At 40.1% G+C, this 17,337-nt stretch overlaps 1 protein-coding gene across 1 annotated transcript in view; it reads right to left on the bottom strand.

Moving 5' to 3' along the window:
- FAP (fibroblast activation protein alpha) overlaps nucleotides 1-14,797 on the bottom strand; it is a 59,711-nt gene extending 44,914 nt beyond the window's left edge. Inside the window, exons 1-6 of the mRNA XM_006037449.3 lie at nucleotides 14,551-14,797; nucleotides 14,172-14,256; nucleotides 6,782-6,877; nucleotides 996-1,090; nucleotides 796-870; nucleotides 479-531 (exon numbers count right to left, since the gene is read on the bottom strand). Coding sequence (XP_006037511.1) covers nucleotides 479-531; nucleotides 796-870; nucleotides 996-1,090; nucleotides 6,782-6,877; nucleotides 14,172-14,256; nucleotides 14,551-14,556 — 410 coding nt within the window. The 5' untranslated portion in view covers nucleotides 14,557-14,797. The remainder of the gene's footprint in view (nucleotides 1-478; nucleotides 532-795; nucleotides 871-995; nucleotides 1,091-6,781; nucleotides 6,878-14,171; nucleotides 14,257-14,550) is intronic.
- Nucleotides 14,798-17,337: the final 2,540 nt, after the last annotated feature.

The following is a 17,337-nucleotide window of genomic DNA, read 5'->3' as shown; positions in this document are numbered from 1 at the left end:
AAGAGGTTCCTAAAAACCCAGAACAAATTATTATAACATCACTGAAGGCCTAAGGACACTGGAGAGTCTTAAGGAAAGCAAAGATTAGATCAGCCAGGAATGGGGAGGTTTACATAAATGAAAGCCAAGGAGACATCTGGTATTAAGACCACAGAGGACTAAAACATCCAGGATAAGGTCAGGGAGAATTTAATAAAGGAAATAAAGGAAACGAAAGAAGACCAGAGAACTCAGAGAATTGAGGACTTGGAGAAGACAGACCCAAAACACTGACTGCTGTAAACATGGGAAGATTTTAAATAACTTCTGAACTTTGCACCAGCTGACAAGCAAACAGCAGGTAACTTGACAGAGCAAAGTAAGGAGAGGCAGGTAGCCAATGAACAGAATAGGGCAAGACTTTTATCACAACAGGGCTTTCCAATAAAAAATGTTTTCAAGAACATAATTAGAGAGTTATTTGACAATCAGATCTTACCCATACACAGGATCGTAAATGTGGTATGATGCTGTGTAAGAATATCGCCAAAACTGCAAAAAATCAAATCAGTCAAAAAAAAATGTTGTTATTATCTCTGAAACACACTGCCTCTCAGTGCTTCCCTTAAGCCCACACATCATGGCATACTGCAGGGTAGTTTAATTTAAGAAAGCTGAGTCCATTAACAGTTTGACACCCTCCCACCTTCTGTAAGTGCTTCTTCATCTCATGTTGAATAATATGTTAGCACAATCTACAACATGTCAGATGTAAAAAGATACACATCTGATTAAGCAATACATTAAAAGAATTACCTTTGTATAATTGCTTTCCAGTGCTATAAATTGTTTGTCAGCTGATAATGCATAATTTGAGGCATTAACTTTTTTCTGAAAAATAAAGAAGTTGATTAGATTCTGACAGACATAAACTAATGATTTGACACATTACATTTGCATCAATGTGGAAGTTTGAAAAATAACTGCATTTTACTTTGTTTTGATATGTTACGTACCATTGTTCTATTAGTCAAAATCATAGTTGAATAGTCATTATCAACGCTGTAAAGAATAATATTATTTTCTGAAGACTGATGAACATATTCATGACCTTAAAAACAGAATAAAAAAGGGACGAATTTATCTTTATGCAGAATATATCATGAAGAAAAAGTGTTGATCAGAGTGATGACCACTTTAGCAATTGATCAGGTCAATATAAAATAAGGTTCTTATACATTATAAAATAAACTTTTAAAAAAGCTTTTAATAAAACCTTACACCTTATAAAATAAGCTTTATTCTATAGTCACATAACAGAGTTATGCAATGAACTGATTTTAGGACTCCAGGATATATACTGAGATTATGAAATACACCAATGATAGTGTCATTACTTTAACAGCTAGGAGCCCAATATCTGCTGTCTATTATGACTGGCTAGTCACACCAGTATTTCACTCCTTTATGGGTCCATATGATCAGATGTCTAAATTACAACCACTAAAGAAATTATCCAAAATCCAGGTTTAGGAATTCACCTGAACATTCTCCATTGTATACTGCCTTCGTAAGGAACTTTAGCAATGCATAATTGTTTAAAGCAAGTGACTATGTGCCAAATTTTTCCCTTAATTACAGTAGCTACCCCGTGAAGTTAATTGGCTTTTACATGGCTCCAAACATGCGAGTTACTGGATAAAAGATTCATAGGGAACAATGATATCATTGTTACTTCATGACTTTCAACAATGTAATCTGGAAAATAAGTCATTTAGTATGTGTTGTAGAAAAAGAAATGTTTAAAAAGGAGTTTAAAACATGTTTGGGTTGTTAATTTAAATAAATAAATATATATATATATATATATCAGCTTTTGATTTTACTTCAATCATGGTTTCATAGTTGTTAGGTGCTAGAAGGGACCTTACAGATCATCAGGTGCAGTCTCTGTGCAACTGGGATGGGAAAGACTGCTGGGATCAGATGATCTCACCAAGATGGGCGTCAAGACACTTTCTGAAGATCACCGGGGTGGATGACTGTACCACCTCTGGGGGGAGCCTGTTCCAAATCCTCGGCACTCAACTTGTAAAGAAGTTTTTCCTTATGTCTAGCTTGAAGCAATTTTCAATCAGTTTGTGACCATTATTTCTTGTCCTCCCCCAGGGGGGCTTTGGTGAATAGATACTCCCTAAAGCCCTGATGTATGCCCCTGATATATTTATAGGCTGCCACCAAGTCCCCTCTGAGTCTTCTCTTCTCCAGGCTGAACAGTCCCAAGTCTTTCAGCCTCTCCTCATATGACCTGGTCTTTAGGCCTCTAATCATGCATGTGGCCCTCCTGTGGATTCTCTCGAGCTTCTCTGCATCCTTCTTGAAGTGCAGTGCCCAGAACTGGATGCAGTACTCTAGCTGTCATCTCACCAATGCTGAGTAGAGCAGGAGGAAGACATCCTTTGTCTTGCTCGAGATGCCTCATCGATTTATAGATTCATAGATTGTAGAGTCAGAAGGGACCACAATGGATCATCGTGTCCGACCCCCTGCCCCTGGCAGGAAAGAGGACTGAGGTCAGATGACCCCAGCCAGGTGACTATCTAGCCTCTTCTTGAAGACATCCAAGCTAGATGAAAGCACCACCTCTCTTGGAGGCCCATTCCAGATCCTGGTCACCCTTACTGTGAAAAAATTCTTCCTAATATCTAACCTAAATCCACTCTCAACTAGTCACTCCCTGGGGCGCCTTAGTAAACAGCACGTCCCCTATTCCCCGTTGACCTCCCCTAATAAATTTATAGGTGGCCACAAGATCTCCCCTCAATTGTCTCTTCTGAAGGCTGAAGGGATTCAGCTCTCTCAACCTCCCGCCGTAGGGTCTTTCCTGAAGGCCACTAATCATGTGAGTGGCCCTCCTCTGGACCCTCTCCAGATTCTCCACATCCCTCTTGAAGTGTGGCGCGCAAAACTGGACACAGTACTCCAGCTGTGGCCTGACCAGTGCGCCATAGAGGGGGAGCATCACCTCCTTTGCTCTATTAGTCATGCACCTACTAATGCATGACAAGGTGCGATTGGCCTTGTTGGTGGCCTGATTACACTGCCGGCTCATGTTCATCTTGGAGTCAATTATGATCCCTCTCTGCCTCCGAGCTGCTGAGAAGGACACTCCCCAACCTATAGGTGTGCTGGGGATTCCTCCTTCCCAGGTGGAGTACCTTACATTTATCTTTATTAAATTGCATCCTATTTCTCTCTGCCCATTGGTCCAACCTGTACAGGTCGGCCTGAATCTGCTCCCTGCCCTCCAGTGTACTAACTTTGCCCCATAACTTGGTATCATCAGTGAACTTGGAGAGGGTGCTCTCCACGCCCTCGTCCAAATTGCTGATGAAAATATTAAATAATACCGGTCCAAGGACTGAACCCTGCGTGACCCCGCTGCCCACCTCCCTCCAGCTCTTCCAGGAGCTCCTTAACTATTTCAGAACTAACGGTAGGTGGACTGGTGCCATGTGGACATCCGTCAATGATCGAGGTGGGGGAATTGGCTTGGTCAGTACTTAGAAATACTGAAGTGAAAAACTCATTGAAGAGCCCTGCCTCGGTGGATGTATGCCAGTGTTTGATTAACTCTGCCAGCTACGGCATTGCTTTGGTGGCTCATATTCATTTTGTTGTCAGTCATGACATCCAGGTCTCATTCACTTGTGGTGCTGGCAAGCATAGCGCTGCCGAGCCTCTGTATTGTGGACTATTTCTTCCCAGATGGAGCATCTTACATTTCTTTGTGTTAAATGACATCAGATTGAGGTCTGCCCATCTCATGAACCTGTCCAGGTCACCCTGTATTGCCAGCCTGTCTTCAAGCATGACCATGCTCCCCAATAGTTTGGTGTTTGCTAGTTTGCTTATAATACCCAAATCCAAATCATTGATGAACATGTTGAAGAGCACTGGTCTGAGTACTGAAACCTAAGGGATGCCACTGGTCACCTTCTGCTATGATGACTCAGTTTCATCAATCAATACTCTATGATGCCTCAGTTTCATCAATCAATCCCCTTGGGGTCCTACCACAGAGCCAATTACCTAGCCACCAGACCGTAAAGTAGTTGAGGCCGTATTTTCCCAATTTAACCTTAGGACATTTGGAGACAGGTCAAAGGCATTTTTGAAGTCCAGGTATATGACATCAACCTCACTTCCCCTATCCAGGTGGTGAGTTACCTGATTGTAGAAGGAAATGAGGTTGGTCTGGCATGACTTGCCCGTAATGATGCTGTGTTGGCTATCCTTCAGAATACTGCCTTCACTCAGTCTATATGTAATGGATTCTTTGATAAATTTTCTCCAGGATTTTACCAGGGATTGAGGTGAAATGTATTGGCCTGTAATTTCCTGGATCCTCCCTTTACCCTTTCTTAAAGATAGGTACCACATTGGCCTTTTTCCAGTCTTCTGGGACCTCTCCCAAGTGCCATGAGTCTTCAAATAACTTTGCCGTGCAATGACGTCAGCCAGTTCTTTTAGCACTCTTGGGTGTAGTTCATTAGGTCCTGCTGACTTGTAGATATTTAACCTTTCTAAGTGTTCCCCCACAAGATCTATGCCAACTATGGGAGGGTGGTCACCCCCACCTTGATTATCCTATATCCTGTCAAGCAGGCTAACACCCAGGTGGAATACCAACATGAAGTATTCCTTCAGGAGTTCGATTTTGTCCTGCGTGTCAGTTATCAGCTGTCCTTTTTCATTCATCAGGGGCCCTATGCTTCCCTTATTCTTTTTTTAACTTCCTACATATCTAAAGAAGGACTTTTTGTTGTCCTTGATTCCGGTTGCCAATTTGTATTTGGTTTGTGCTTTTGCTGTCCTGATCTGCTCCCTACAGGTGCGGGCTGTTCCTGAGTACCTCTCTTTGGTAGTTATTCCTGACTTCCATCCCTTGTAGGCTTCTCATTTTAATTTCAGGATATCCGTGACTTCCCTCTTGAGCCAAGGGGGTCTCCCAGCTCTTTTGTTTGCCTGTCTTGTGAAAGGGAATGGACTTCCTTTGAGCTTTTAGGATCACTTCCTTGAAGAACGACCACTCTTCTTGTACTCCCTTTCTCATCAGACTATGGTCCTGCAGAGCCTCACCAAGCAATCTCCTGAGTTTGTGAAAATCAGCTTTCCTAAAATTATGGATTTCTACCCTATTGGACAATTTCCCTGACTTACAGTAAATGGGGAAAGCAATCATCTCATGGTCACTGTTGCCCAGTTTCCCTTCGATCCTCAGGTTGCTCACTAGATCGTCCCTTTTTGCCAGAACCAAGTCTAGGAGCACCTTGCCCTGGTTGGCCCGTAGACTTCCTGAATTAGATAGAGCTCCTCCATACACGTAAGAAAACTTTGTGAGTAATCAGATCTAGCTCAGTGCTCATTCCATGAGCAGCTCTGTGATAATCAGCTCTGTGATAACTCTGTGACATTAACATCCAAAGAAAAAGTTGTGGCGATCTCCATCCCCTTCAGAAGCTGATCAACAATTTCCCTTCCTAGTAGATAATGGTTATGGAAAAAAAAGCCAGATGGAAAACCTATGAAAAGATTCACAATATTAAAATTATTTAAAAGCATTTATCACTGTAAATAAAACTAAGAAATCAAAAAAATAATCAGGGAATTGAATTACAGATTTAGATGTTAAAGATCTTAAACAACTTGGACCTTATGCTTTAACTAAAAGGTATTATTTTAGATCCAAAAAATGATGCGTATTATTTCCTGGCAAGTTATTTCTATAATGATACATAGGAATCTAATAAGAGGCTTCCAAAATGAATGAACACTGTCTTAGAATGAGCTACATAGGTTCCTTCATAGCACCACAAATGGCCAATCATAAAATTGTAATTACTGTAGGAAAGATATTATGAGAATACAGATTAATTCTAAAATTATGGCTATAGCTGACCTGGAAGCACATTATGTATTTAGAATGGTTTTTATGCCTTTATCTGTTGTGACCCAGCTCCATGGTTCATGCCTTTTTTCCTGGGTGAGAGTAACTGCTAACACCAACACAGAGAAGCAAGCACAGGTGTAGCGCCTAGCACAATGGGCCTCAAAATGAATGAGATCTTTACATGTTACTACAGTATTCAAGTTAACAACAACCCAGTGTGTTTTCTTGATGTATCTACTAGGAACATCATTACTTACAGGTACTTCAGCCACATGTCCTTAATAATACTTAACTTCACATATACATTTAATCAAGAATTTTCTCTGAGCCAAATCTTTTAACTCTTAAGCAAAGTCTGAGCAAATTGACTTCATTCAAAGGAACTCCTATAAGAGCATAGAATATAGGACTGCTTTTAGGGTAATATACTAGCCAATGTGAACAGCAACAGCAGAGCTGAGCCATCCAGAAACGGCTACTTACGAAGTGCCCATGGAAATAATAAATGTTCAGCAAAAACCAAGAAGGAAAGAAAGCAGATTCCTTAAAGGATGGATGACAACTCAGGTGCTTCTAACAGAGTAACAAGACAATGGAGCCCCTATAAATTGATTAATGATTCAGAACACTCTTTTTGCCACAGGAGTAGATACTTCAGCTTTCTCGAATCACTGCCATGGAAGAGTTAGACTCAGCTGTGATTCTGTACCATTAATACAGCAGTTGCAACAGCTAAAGAAAAAGTAACTTTCCTGATTCTGTGTAAACTGTCCAGGAAACATGCATAAAAAAGGTTGTATGAACTCCCATCAAAAGAAAAAAGAAAAAGAAAAAGAAGTCTTCACTTACCTGAAACCCAGTATGGAGAAAATGTTTTATACTGAAAATTTCCATTCAAATAATCCTGTAATGTAAGAGCCCTAGGACTCTCATCTGGGTTGGAAACTGTAGATACAAGAAAGATGGTTGTTATTAAAAACTTTGTGTGGATCAGCAGTCCTTTCTAGCTGAGAGTCTCTTCTCCCTTTTTTCATGAATTTAGTATTAGTGATTAGCCCTGTGAATGCAGTATTCTATTTATTCATAGATCAGGCACTGCAGAATCTGTCAAGCGACAGCTTCCTAGCACTGAACTGACAATATCCTTCAAATTTTTGGAGAAGCTGCCTCTAGGAATATATAAATAAGAACTTGACTGAGATTGATTCATTTCATATACACAGGGATGGCCTTAGGTACCAATGGCAATGGAAACCCTCTTTGTTATACTTTCCAGGTTTAAAATGGGCATGCGTCTCATGGACTTGTGCAGGATGACTAGTATTTTTAAATATATGCCACCAAAGAGCATTTAAGTCACCACCAACCTAAAGGTAAAATACTCTATGCCATAAAAGTCCCTATAAGTATCCAATCTTTTCCTCACAAGCTTTTCAGTGTTCTTCTAACAATTGTTAAGAGATGGACATAAGACTTGAAAAGCCATAATCACCTGTACTTGTTTATTAGGGTAGTCACAAGAAGCAAGAGACAAATTCACAGAGGACAATAGATAAAGGAAAATTTCAAGGATCTAACAAACTGAATTTCAAACATTAAGTGAATGGTAAAAGATTGGTTCTTCTCCCCTAACTTCATCTTTCTGATTCCGCTCCACAGTCATGACTGCTGCCACATTACTTCTCCCAAACAGGCTATGTATATCCATAAATGTTTCTGAATGGTACTCAGTGATGTACTCTCCATTTTCCTCTACAATATACCTGAAGTGCATCATTTCCAACCTGGGAAAGGCCTGTTCGCCTATAGTAAGATGAAAAATACTGAGTAATACCATTGTCCATGATTTTGCTTGCCAGTGCTGGAGCTGAGAATTGAGTTGGCTTACTGATATTAATTGCAACAGCATTGAGCTCCCACACAGACAGGGAAATGGCTGGATGGGCTTTGTGGAACTGAAGCATTCAGAAATGAGTCACCCCAGAAGTTAAGGAGGAGACAAGACTGAACTGAACAATACAAATGAGCTGCCAGATAGTAGGGGAGTGGGCCTTGTTAATACTTGCTGTGTAACTACTGTCTTGGGAAAAGGGGTTGAGCTGGAAGCAGAGGCTGGGCTGCAATTTGACTGTGTGTGCAGTGAACAGGGAGGGGAGAGTTAGCTCTGAGCTTTACATCTCCAGTCACTTAGTTCCAAGCAAGATTCTTTAGCAGTTCAGGCAGAAGAGTTGTTTTTGTTAGCCAGCCAAGCCAGGACAAGTACAGCATGAGGAACAACTATTTGTTTACTCATTCACTGTTGCAAAACCCAATTTATAATGATTTTGGAAGAGAGATAGCTTTTCTAATACTTTGTTACAACCTGCTGCAATTAACTTCTCTCAAAGACCCCAAGTTTAATTTTCAAGCCAGTCCCTGAGTTACAAACTGCCTATTCAAGATACTTTTGTTATAAAAACAATGCACAAACTTGTGGCTATTTATGTTTAATATTTTTTAAAAGTGAAAACAAATTGAGTGACTCTTCCAGTCATATAGTCTGAATGGGCAGACAGTAATACTTAAATGCCAAGCTAAGGAATATGAGACTTTTCATGGCAAATTTCTGAAAAACAAAAACGAGGGTTGCTCTGATAGAGATTTTGGGGGCCGATACCGATAGCCCATTTTTAAGGAGGCATATCGACTGATACCGATCCAATTTCCAGTACAGCTGCATGCAGCTGGTAAGTCCATTGTGGTGGAAGGGGAGGGGGGGAAGAAGGGACATGGGGGGCGCAGATCAATGCCCCCCGTGGTGAGGATGGGGGCAGGGGTAAGCGCTGCCCAGCCAGGGCAGGGCGTGGGACAGAGCCATGGCTCATTGGGGGGGGGGGGGCAGCTTTGACAGCTGCACACACCCCAGGAGGGCATGGTGGGGCATGTGCCCCCAAATCTGCACAGGGCGGGGCAGGCAGACTGCAGCTGCGGCCTGGAGCCTGGGTTGAACTGAGCTGTTCTCAGTGGGGGCTGGGCTCGGTATGGTGGCTATGGAGGGGGTTGCAGCCACCCCAAATTTTGCCTTAGTGCTGCTCTTAGCACCGATGCCTACCTGGTGCAGCCCCAGCTCAATGCTCCACCTCTACCCACACGCTGGGAAGAGAAGCTTTATGATAAGGACAACTCAGCTCAACGCCTTAATTAGCAGCTCTCCAGTTTCTGGAATCTCCTGGACTTATTCTGCTTCCAGTGAAATCAATGGGAATTTTGCCATGGCTTTCAATGAGGCAGCACAGAGAACATTTCTCTTACTTCATCCTGGTTTTATTTATTTATGTTTTTCTTGCTTCAGATCTCACAAACAAAGATAATCCAATTGACATGAGTTTCTACACTGGAGTTTTACATTTTGCCTTATTACAGGCTCGTCTCTCTGTTGAAGCTAGATATTCGCTTCCTGCAAAACTTTTCTCTGTATTTACTTTTATGGGGTACTTTGTGCATGGCTTTTCTGCTAAGTAGCTATTACTTACTGGAGAATACACATGTCAGGTTGACTGGTGACACTGGTTTTGTCTGCACTAGTGCAGAAGAAAACTGTCAGACCTAATAAAGTGAATGCCAATCCACAGTCAAAAACATACCAGTACCAAAAACTCTGTGAGTCGTAATAAAGCTCAGAAAATATCTAGAAGTTTATAAAAAGTTAATCCCCTTTGACTAAAACATGATAGGATTTTACTGAGAAGAGAGGAGAAACAAACAATTACGAATTCTCATTAGTTTTAAATGATTTCCAAGAAGAATAAAATTTTACATCACTTCCCCATAGTAAATAAATCGATATTTAAAATGTTTTTAATATGGTTACGTAAGAGTGACCTGAAGGAAGAATGTCTTGCTTTTAAAAGCTTGCCTAGCTATATTCTGACTACACAGTTGGTCCAATAAAAGATACCACCCTAAGAAATCCTTGCCTCTCTTTAATGCCTTATATTTTTAGTTTAAATTTTCCATTTGGATTCTGTTTTTATCATGGTTATAAACCCATTATTAAGACTTATTGTCACCACTGTGTTTTCTAGGGGCCAAAACCTGAAGTCCTATGTGATTCTGTAATAAGGCAAAAGCCTTGTATGGTTTTTGCATTTGTTAAAAGTCAGTAAAGAATCTGAAGGAGATTTTTTTTCTAAACATATATACAATATCACTGTTAAGTTTATTATGTCCTATCGTCTTCATTTTCACATGAGCTAAAATTTTAAGGATTTTGTTAACCATGTTCCTTTCAAGTCTGATGAGTTAGTGCAAGTGCCAATGAATTGCAAAATGACATGTCCATTTCTACTTTAATTTCTAGCATCCCACTTCAAGAAAGCTGAATGGAAGTGTTTCTCACTTGATTACTTATTCATTTGAGTGGTTATTTCTAAGCAACTGAAGATACACATAAATGATTTAATTAGAGAGGCAGCTTTAATTATTTGCATTTTTCTAACTCCTTTTCTATAACCAAAGATCATTTCTATAATTTGAAATTGTGTTCCACAAAGAAATAATGTGTCTTCATTTACTCCTCATCTTTCTAGTCTTTCTATATTCTTTACTTCCCTTCATGTCCTCATGTTAGATTCTGTTTCTGGGCCAGATCTGCTCAGGTCCAAATTTCTAAAATCAAATTAAATTTTACCAAACCTAATTTTAGTTTCTCCAGTGTTGAAAACAATGTGTGTCAATCAGTCTCTTGAGGTGTCTGCAGCATCTTTCAAGGATGCTGCAGGGTGCCACAGAATGTCATTATTGTTAGGTTTGGAAATGTTATTTACAAGACCAACCCAGAGCTTTCAAACAGAAATTCATATTATTAAAAAACTTTCTTTCTGTTGTGGTCTTCCTGAGTTCTTTTCAACAGAAAAAATGCTCTAATATTTTTTCCATAGTCAAAAAAATGAGTGAAAACTAAGAGCTAGCTTTCTCTGAGGAGCGTCTCAGGTCTCATGAGGGGTGCCTCAAGTCTAAAGAGGTTGAGAACCACTGATTTAAATATATGGTAGCATTTAAGAATGCTTCACATGTTTATAGTACCATAAAAACATCAAATAACTAATCCTCACAACATCTATCCAAATTAGGTAAGTGTTATTCCCATTGCTTAGCTAGAGAAATGGGGAACAGTTGTGAAGTGACCTACCCAAGAAATGAGGAGCAGAGCAAAGAGTAGAAACCAAAGGCTCCTGACTCTGAACACTGCCCTTTTTACTTCACAGCATACTGCCTTAATTTTAAATCTCTGTAGGCCAGCAATTCTCAACCAGGATGCTGTGACACCTTGGGGTGTTTTGAGATTATTTCAAAGGATGCCACACAACGTTAGTACTCTTAGATGTGCAAACATGATTCATGAGAGAAGCCCAGAGATTCCAAAAAGAAATCCATATTGTTAAAAGCACCTATTGGTATCTCTCTGAGTTATCTGCAACAGAAGAATTGCTTTATTATTTTTCTCTAGTTAAAAAAACCCCCAAACCTAAGAGTTGGCATTTTCTGAGTGATGTCTAGAGTCTAACGAGGGGTCCCTTGAGTTTGAGAAAGGTAGAGAATCACTGCTATAGGCCTTCTGCCTTCTGTAGTCATTCTTTGGGCCAATAACATCAAGTCATCACAACAGTGCGCTCTACAGCATGTTACAAGGCCTCTACCCTTGACATCTGCTCTACATTTTAAACGGTAATGACAGCTAGCTATTGATGCATTTAAATATTGTTTTATGTACAAAGGTAACTGTGACAATACATGGTCATAAGTATTGTGTGCAATCTCTACAGATTGCACATTTTGTCTCAAGATGCAATTTGTGGGTCAAACATCTGTCCTACAGTTTCATCCCTGGTCTGTGAGATTAAAAAAGAGAACTCCAAAATGAAGATTAAACACTAAGATTAAAAACACGCCATACTGGTGTTCTGCTCAGATTATCATGGCCATATTATTATTCCAAAATATGACATTTAAACATCTGTGTGTGAAGCTTTTCAGAGCACTGGTGAGACAGCAGAGGTCACACAGGGAGCCATTACCGCTCTACATGGTCTTTATAGCAAGTAAAAACTGCCTTTTCTCTCAGGTTCTTCTGCAGCTGGGAATCAGTACCTGGATGAAGAGGAATGGCTAAAGCTGGCCAACATCCTGCACCTTCTGAGTTAATTGCTGTCAGACTGCTAAACTGCTTCTCATTCTTGGGGACATTCTGTACTTTTCATTATTACTGGACCTCTGAAGAGCAGAGCGGCAAAACACATCCATTCCCATTTGTAATTCAAATAATTCGGCCCAGTCCTATCACAGACCTGTAAACTACATCTTTGTGACTGCTAAGATGGGTTATTACAACTCCTATTCAGGAATGAAAAGTCACACCTTGACACTGCTCAAACTAGCTAAAACGTAGCAGCTCACCTGTTTTGCAACACAGATTACTACAAACACATCACTTCAGAGCTTCACACTTAGCAACGGCTCCTCAATGGACATAAATCCAGACAGAAGTCTCAGTTCTGATATTCAAATCCCCTCATCGGCATGGCATGTCTACATGTGCATTAATGAGCTTTAGTTAATGCGCATTCAATCTAGTACCTCTCCAGGCATTTATATATGTGTTCTGGGAGTCGGGGAGGGCACTCTAATTAGAGCAACTCCAAGAGCCAAGTGCCTAGAGTGTCTCGTGTATCAGTGTCCCTGTGCTTCAAATTGTCAGTGGGGGCACTTTATCTAAAGCTTGTTGAACAAGCTTTAGATAAAACACCCCTGTTGCCATTTTGAAGTGTGGGGCTGCTGATACACAAGATGTGGGAGACTTCTGGAGTGCGCTAATTGCCATGCTTCAGCAGACTCAATTAATCAACACAGTGGAATTACAAGTTGGGACATGATCTCTGCTCGTGTTTAGGCACCCTCCATTGTGAGGTACTAAGAAAATGCACATTTGCCTGTCTTAATGTGCATTAACTAAAGAGCATAGTTTTTTTAAGTGACACTTAATGCGCATTAGCCTATTTTAATGCGTATTAACTAAATAGCACATTTTAGTGGCACTTTAATATGCATTAAAATAGGTTAATGCCCATTAAAGTGCACGTGTAGACACACTTGGTTCTTACTACCTGAGAAATTCCCTCTCCCTTCATAACCCCAAGGCCTTATGCTGCTTCATTCCACAGAAATAATGAAACTGTCAGCCATAAGTGCAGGAGAAATAACATTCACAATAGCTAGGGATTATCTAGACATAAGAAACTAATGGACTTCATTACTGCTGAGGCTGAATGAAAAACTCATTTCTTATTTTACTCCTGTCAGTGAGTTAAAACCCCAGCTCCCAAACAAACAAACCAAACCAGCAAAACATCCTGTAAAATAGTAAAGCTAGTTTCCTGTTAGGTTGGGAATAAAGAAAAGACAGGCTTTCACTGCTATTTCCATTTTTAACTCTTTGGGAGGCACTTAACTCAGCTGCTATGGTAAAGGGGTTATGTAAATACCTATATTAGAGCGCTTCATTGAGCTCTCTCGCATGGAAAACTTCTCTGGGCTATCAAGCCAGTGCCACTTCAGTATCACTTAAGACCATGCCTATTCCAAATGTCATACAAAATGTTTTTAATAAAGCACTGTGGCAATCTAAGACCTGCTCCTTCCCTGAAACAGGCTCAAAAAAGCTCTTGGTGTATCAGACAAGCTGTTATTCAGTTGCTGGTAAACTACTGAAGCAATCTATTAACTAATGTTTTATTAACAACTGTTGTTATATCAATATATATTTGTAAATATTCACAAATTGTTCACTCCTACCCTCCTCCCTAAAAGCAATCAACTGGAAATTGATTTGAAAAATATCTTTTACAATTATTATTTACCTAATACAAGTTCACCATAGTCAAAGCTAGTGACTAACAGATCATGAGAGTGTCATTACCCCAAAGGCAAATGATACAAGTAACATGGCTATGATGGATTATAAGAATTACTTTTGCAGGCCTGTCAAAGCATATTATTTGTCATGCACAATAAAGTTAAGTCAGGTTATTTTTACTTGAAAGAACTCCTAGCATGTTCCTCTCTCTCCAGGAACCTTACCTGTCAGTACAAGATTCCCTTAGCCATAACAATACCAAGGAGACAATCCTGAAAAAAGTTTTGTAAGCAATCTTATAAATATTTAAAACGACTCTACCAAACTTTTAAAACAACATCCCCTTACCTCTTGATGGAAGTAGTATAATACCCATGATGAATAAGGAAAGAACAAGGCATAAGATCACTCCAAATATGACTTTTAGCCGAGTCTGCAGGACAGAAACAAGCAATAATCATCATCTACTTCAATAATATGAAGTAGTTAGTTCATAGCTTGACATGTAACCAGAAACCCCCTCCCCAAAAGCAAGAATATCCTTTTCCTATTTGATTACTGACACCGATTCAAGAAATGAAGACAGAACTCCTGCATCATATTTGAAACTGTCTTTCTTTTTGTCTGAAGCAAAAACTTACAGACCAGAGCCTGGCCTTATGCAACAACAGAAAGTTTAGACTGACAAATTCAGTATTTAAAGGCTGAATTCAGTTTGTGTACAGACCTTCATTTTTCCAGATATAGTCCAAAACAATGCAAATTCTCTCTTTGTGAGTCGGTCAGCAGATCTAAGAAAGGAGTTTGAAAAGGCAGTGTCTGATTTCAGAGGCCAAACCTTAGTCAGACTTATTTTTTATGCATTTTTCAAACGTGTGCCAAATTTCAAGGGTTTTGTGTAAAATTAGAAACAGATTTTTTGGGGCGGTTCTTGGCTTTAAAATAAAATGTGTGTGGCTATGGGTTAGTAGTTACATCTTTCTCAGCAGTTGGTAAGCTGTACCCAACTTCTGCTTATGTTAACTTGTGGGTTTTATGACTCATCAGTAAGTTTGGTACACTTTTTTTTGTTTTATTTTGTCTGAACAGTATTTACAGTATATTTTGGTAATTTTTCATGTTTTATCACTCACAATGACTTTATTACTGCTCTCAATAGAGTAACAAGGTAAGAGAAAACAAAGTATCTCTTTTTATTACACTTTTATGTTCCATTTTTGGAAAAAGAAAAAAGACTATAAAGGAAATGCACAGAGAGTAAGAAATACAAAGTCATTTATCACTTTTAAGCATCTTTTTGTCATGTGAATAAAAAGAAAATCCTGAGAAAATGATGACTAGCATTGACTGAGCAAGGAAATGGGTAGTGGCCTGATGTACATTTACAAATAGTTTATTTTATTTAGCACACTAAAGTGAGGTCAATTAAAAAAAAAGTTTAACATTGATAAGTTTAAAGAGAATCCTTACCAGAGACAGGAAAAAACCAGGGTAGATAAAATTATGCCATTGTAATTAGACTGTAAGGTATACTTAGACTGCTTTTTTCAATGTCTCTAGCATTAGTGTAGTATCCCACCAGTGACAGACAAACATAGTAACGCTTGGGTTGGCTCATGAACACTATTTTTATTTTTATATTGTTGTGCCCTATCTGGAAATTAGAAAAACTCTGTGTGTAGACTCAGCTAGCAAGGTCATGTCAGATCCATTCAAACATGGAGGACACTACTTCCTTGTGGCTAAGCTGGAGACAATATAAAACCCTCCTGCAATTTATGGAGACTCTGCTTTAATTATAAATATCTTCATATTTGGAGCAGATCATCCTGAATTCAGTTGTTTGTGACCACAAAGTGCATCTACCACGTAGTATGAGGATGATGTTTATGTGGGTATTCAAAACCTTGTTCTACATGTAGATTGCAGGGGGTTAGAAAACCATGGGTTAAATTATGTGACGTAACTTGGGAAACCCACCTGGCCTTATTGAGTGATGGAAGCCTGACTTAATCTGCTCCTGGGTAGCTGCACACCGGAGCTGCTCAGAATCTGCTGCCGACTGCATGGCTTTGCCTCGTCTGTATGCATGGCTCTCTGGGTTCCTTCTCTGTCCACAGCATGCCCCACACTCTCAATCACTCAGCTGGTGCTGTGCCAAGTCAGTCACTAATTAAGCACATTTTTATTTTTCCCTCAGTGCTTAAAATATTTAGTAGGGGAAATTTAGACCTCAGAAAGATGCTTCTGAACAGATGATCACTTCTGGTGCCTCTGCCAAAGAACCCGTTATGACATTTTCAGCTCATTACTTCAGCATGAAACTGGACCAACTGCTCAAGTCTCTCGTACCCAGTTTACAGCATTTGCTAGGACAGACTGCTGGGATGCAACCATATATTATTATGCAAGAGGGAGCCTCCCTGTCCTTTGGATCCTGCTCCTCCTTACAGTCATGAAACGCAGCAGGGATGGGCATGTCACTCTCAACAGACTTGGCGTAAACCAACACAGCAGTGAAGATCTTACATTTTAAGAGGCAGATGACTGAAGATTCAACAGACTTCTGTTTGATAGGCATATAGAGGACCTTCTTTCTTGCAGGCAAGAGATGGGTCACTATGCTCTAGAGAAGCAGCTGGTAGGGGCTGTCTAGCAAAGCTGAGCCAAGTTGGGTCTGGGCAATGTGCCGCGAAGCTTGGCTCAGTTAAGCAGTGTTGGACCCCTTGACCATGTGAAAACTGGAAACTGACTCAGTTTTAACAAGCCTGAATGAAAATCCAGGGCAGATTAGAAAACTCAGAAACTAAGACACAGTCATTCTTAAAAGGGTTTAAATTTAGCATTTCCTCCCGCTCCCCTGTGATGTATTGACCTGTGTCAGCCAATATAATCTTTTATTCCAATACCTCCTTCAGCTGATCAGTTATTTCAGCTGGTGAATGCATCTGAAATGAAGGCCTTGATTGAGAAGGGCTGAGAGTTTTTCTCTGCTTTGCCTCCATGCTGAGTCAAGCAAGCAACCCCCATCCTCAGCTTCTCTCTATCTCCCCCTTTTGGCAAGGAAGTTTACCCTGTGCACCTGAAATGGGGCCACGGGCTCATAGGTGTCTATTTGACACCTAGGGCTTCAGTACACTCACAAGATGACATGTAAAACCTCCTGCTGCTGTAGGACCTTGAGCTGAAAAAAAATCTCATGATCCAGTGAATCCAGAGCTACTGGTTTGCTTCCCAGAGAATGTGTGTCAGAAGCTGGTATGACAGAGTTATAGAAAACCAGAACATAACAATACTACTTTCTTCATGGGTTCTGCATATTTTTCACAATTGAAAATTTGCACTAATTATGAGCGTACAGGGCTGGATCCAGGATTTAGCAAAGGAGGGTAGAGGAGCTACAACTCTGCTCCCAGCCTCCTCCCCGCAATCCACTGGTACGAGAAAAACACTGTAGGACCCTCTCGAGACTTCTTAGTTCCCAAAGCAGGTAAGCATCCCCATTTTCACCTCT

This window comes from Alligator sinensis, unplaced genomic scaffold, assembly GCF_000455745.1.
Source record: "Alligator sinensis unplaced genomic scaffold, ASM45574v1 scaffold1779_1, whole genome shotgun sequence".
Taxonomy (NCBI): domain Eukaryota; kingdom Metazoa; phylum Chordata; order Crocodylia; family Alligatoridae; genus Alligator; species Alligator sinensis.
The sequence above is the reverse complement of the archived record's forward strand: the minus strand, read 5'-3'. Positions and strand labels throughout refer to the sequence as shown.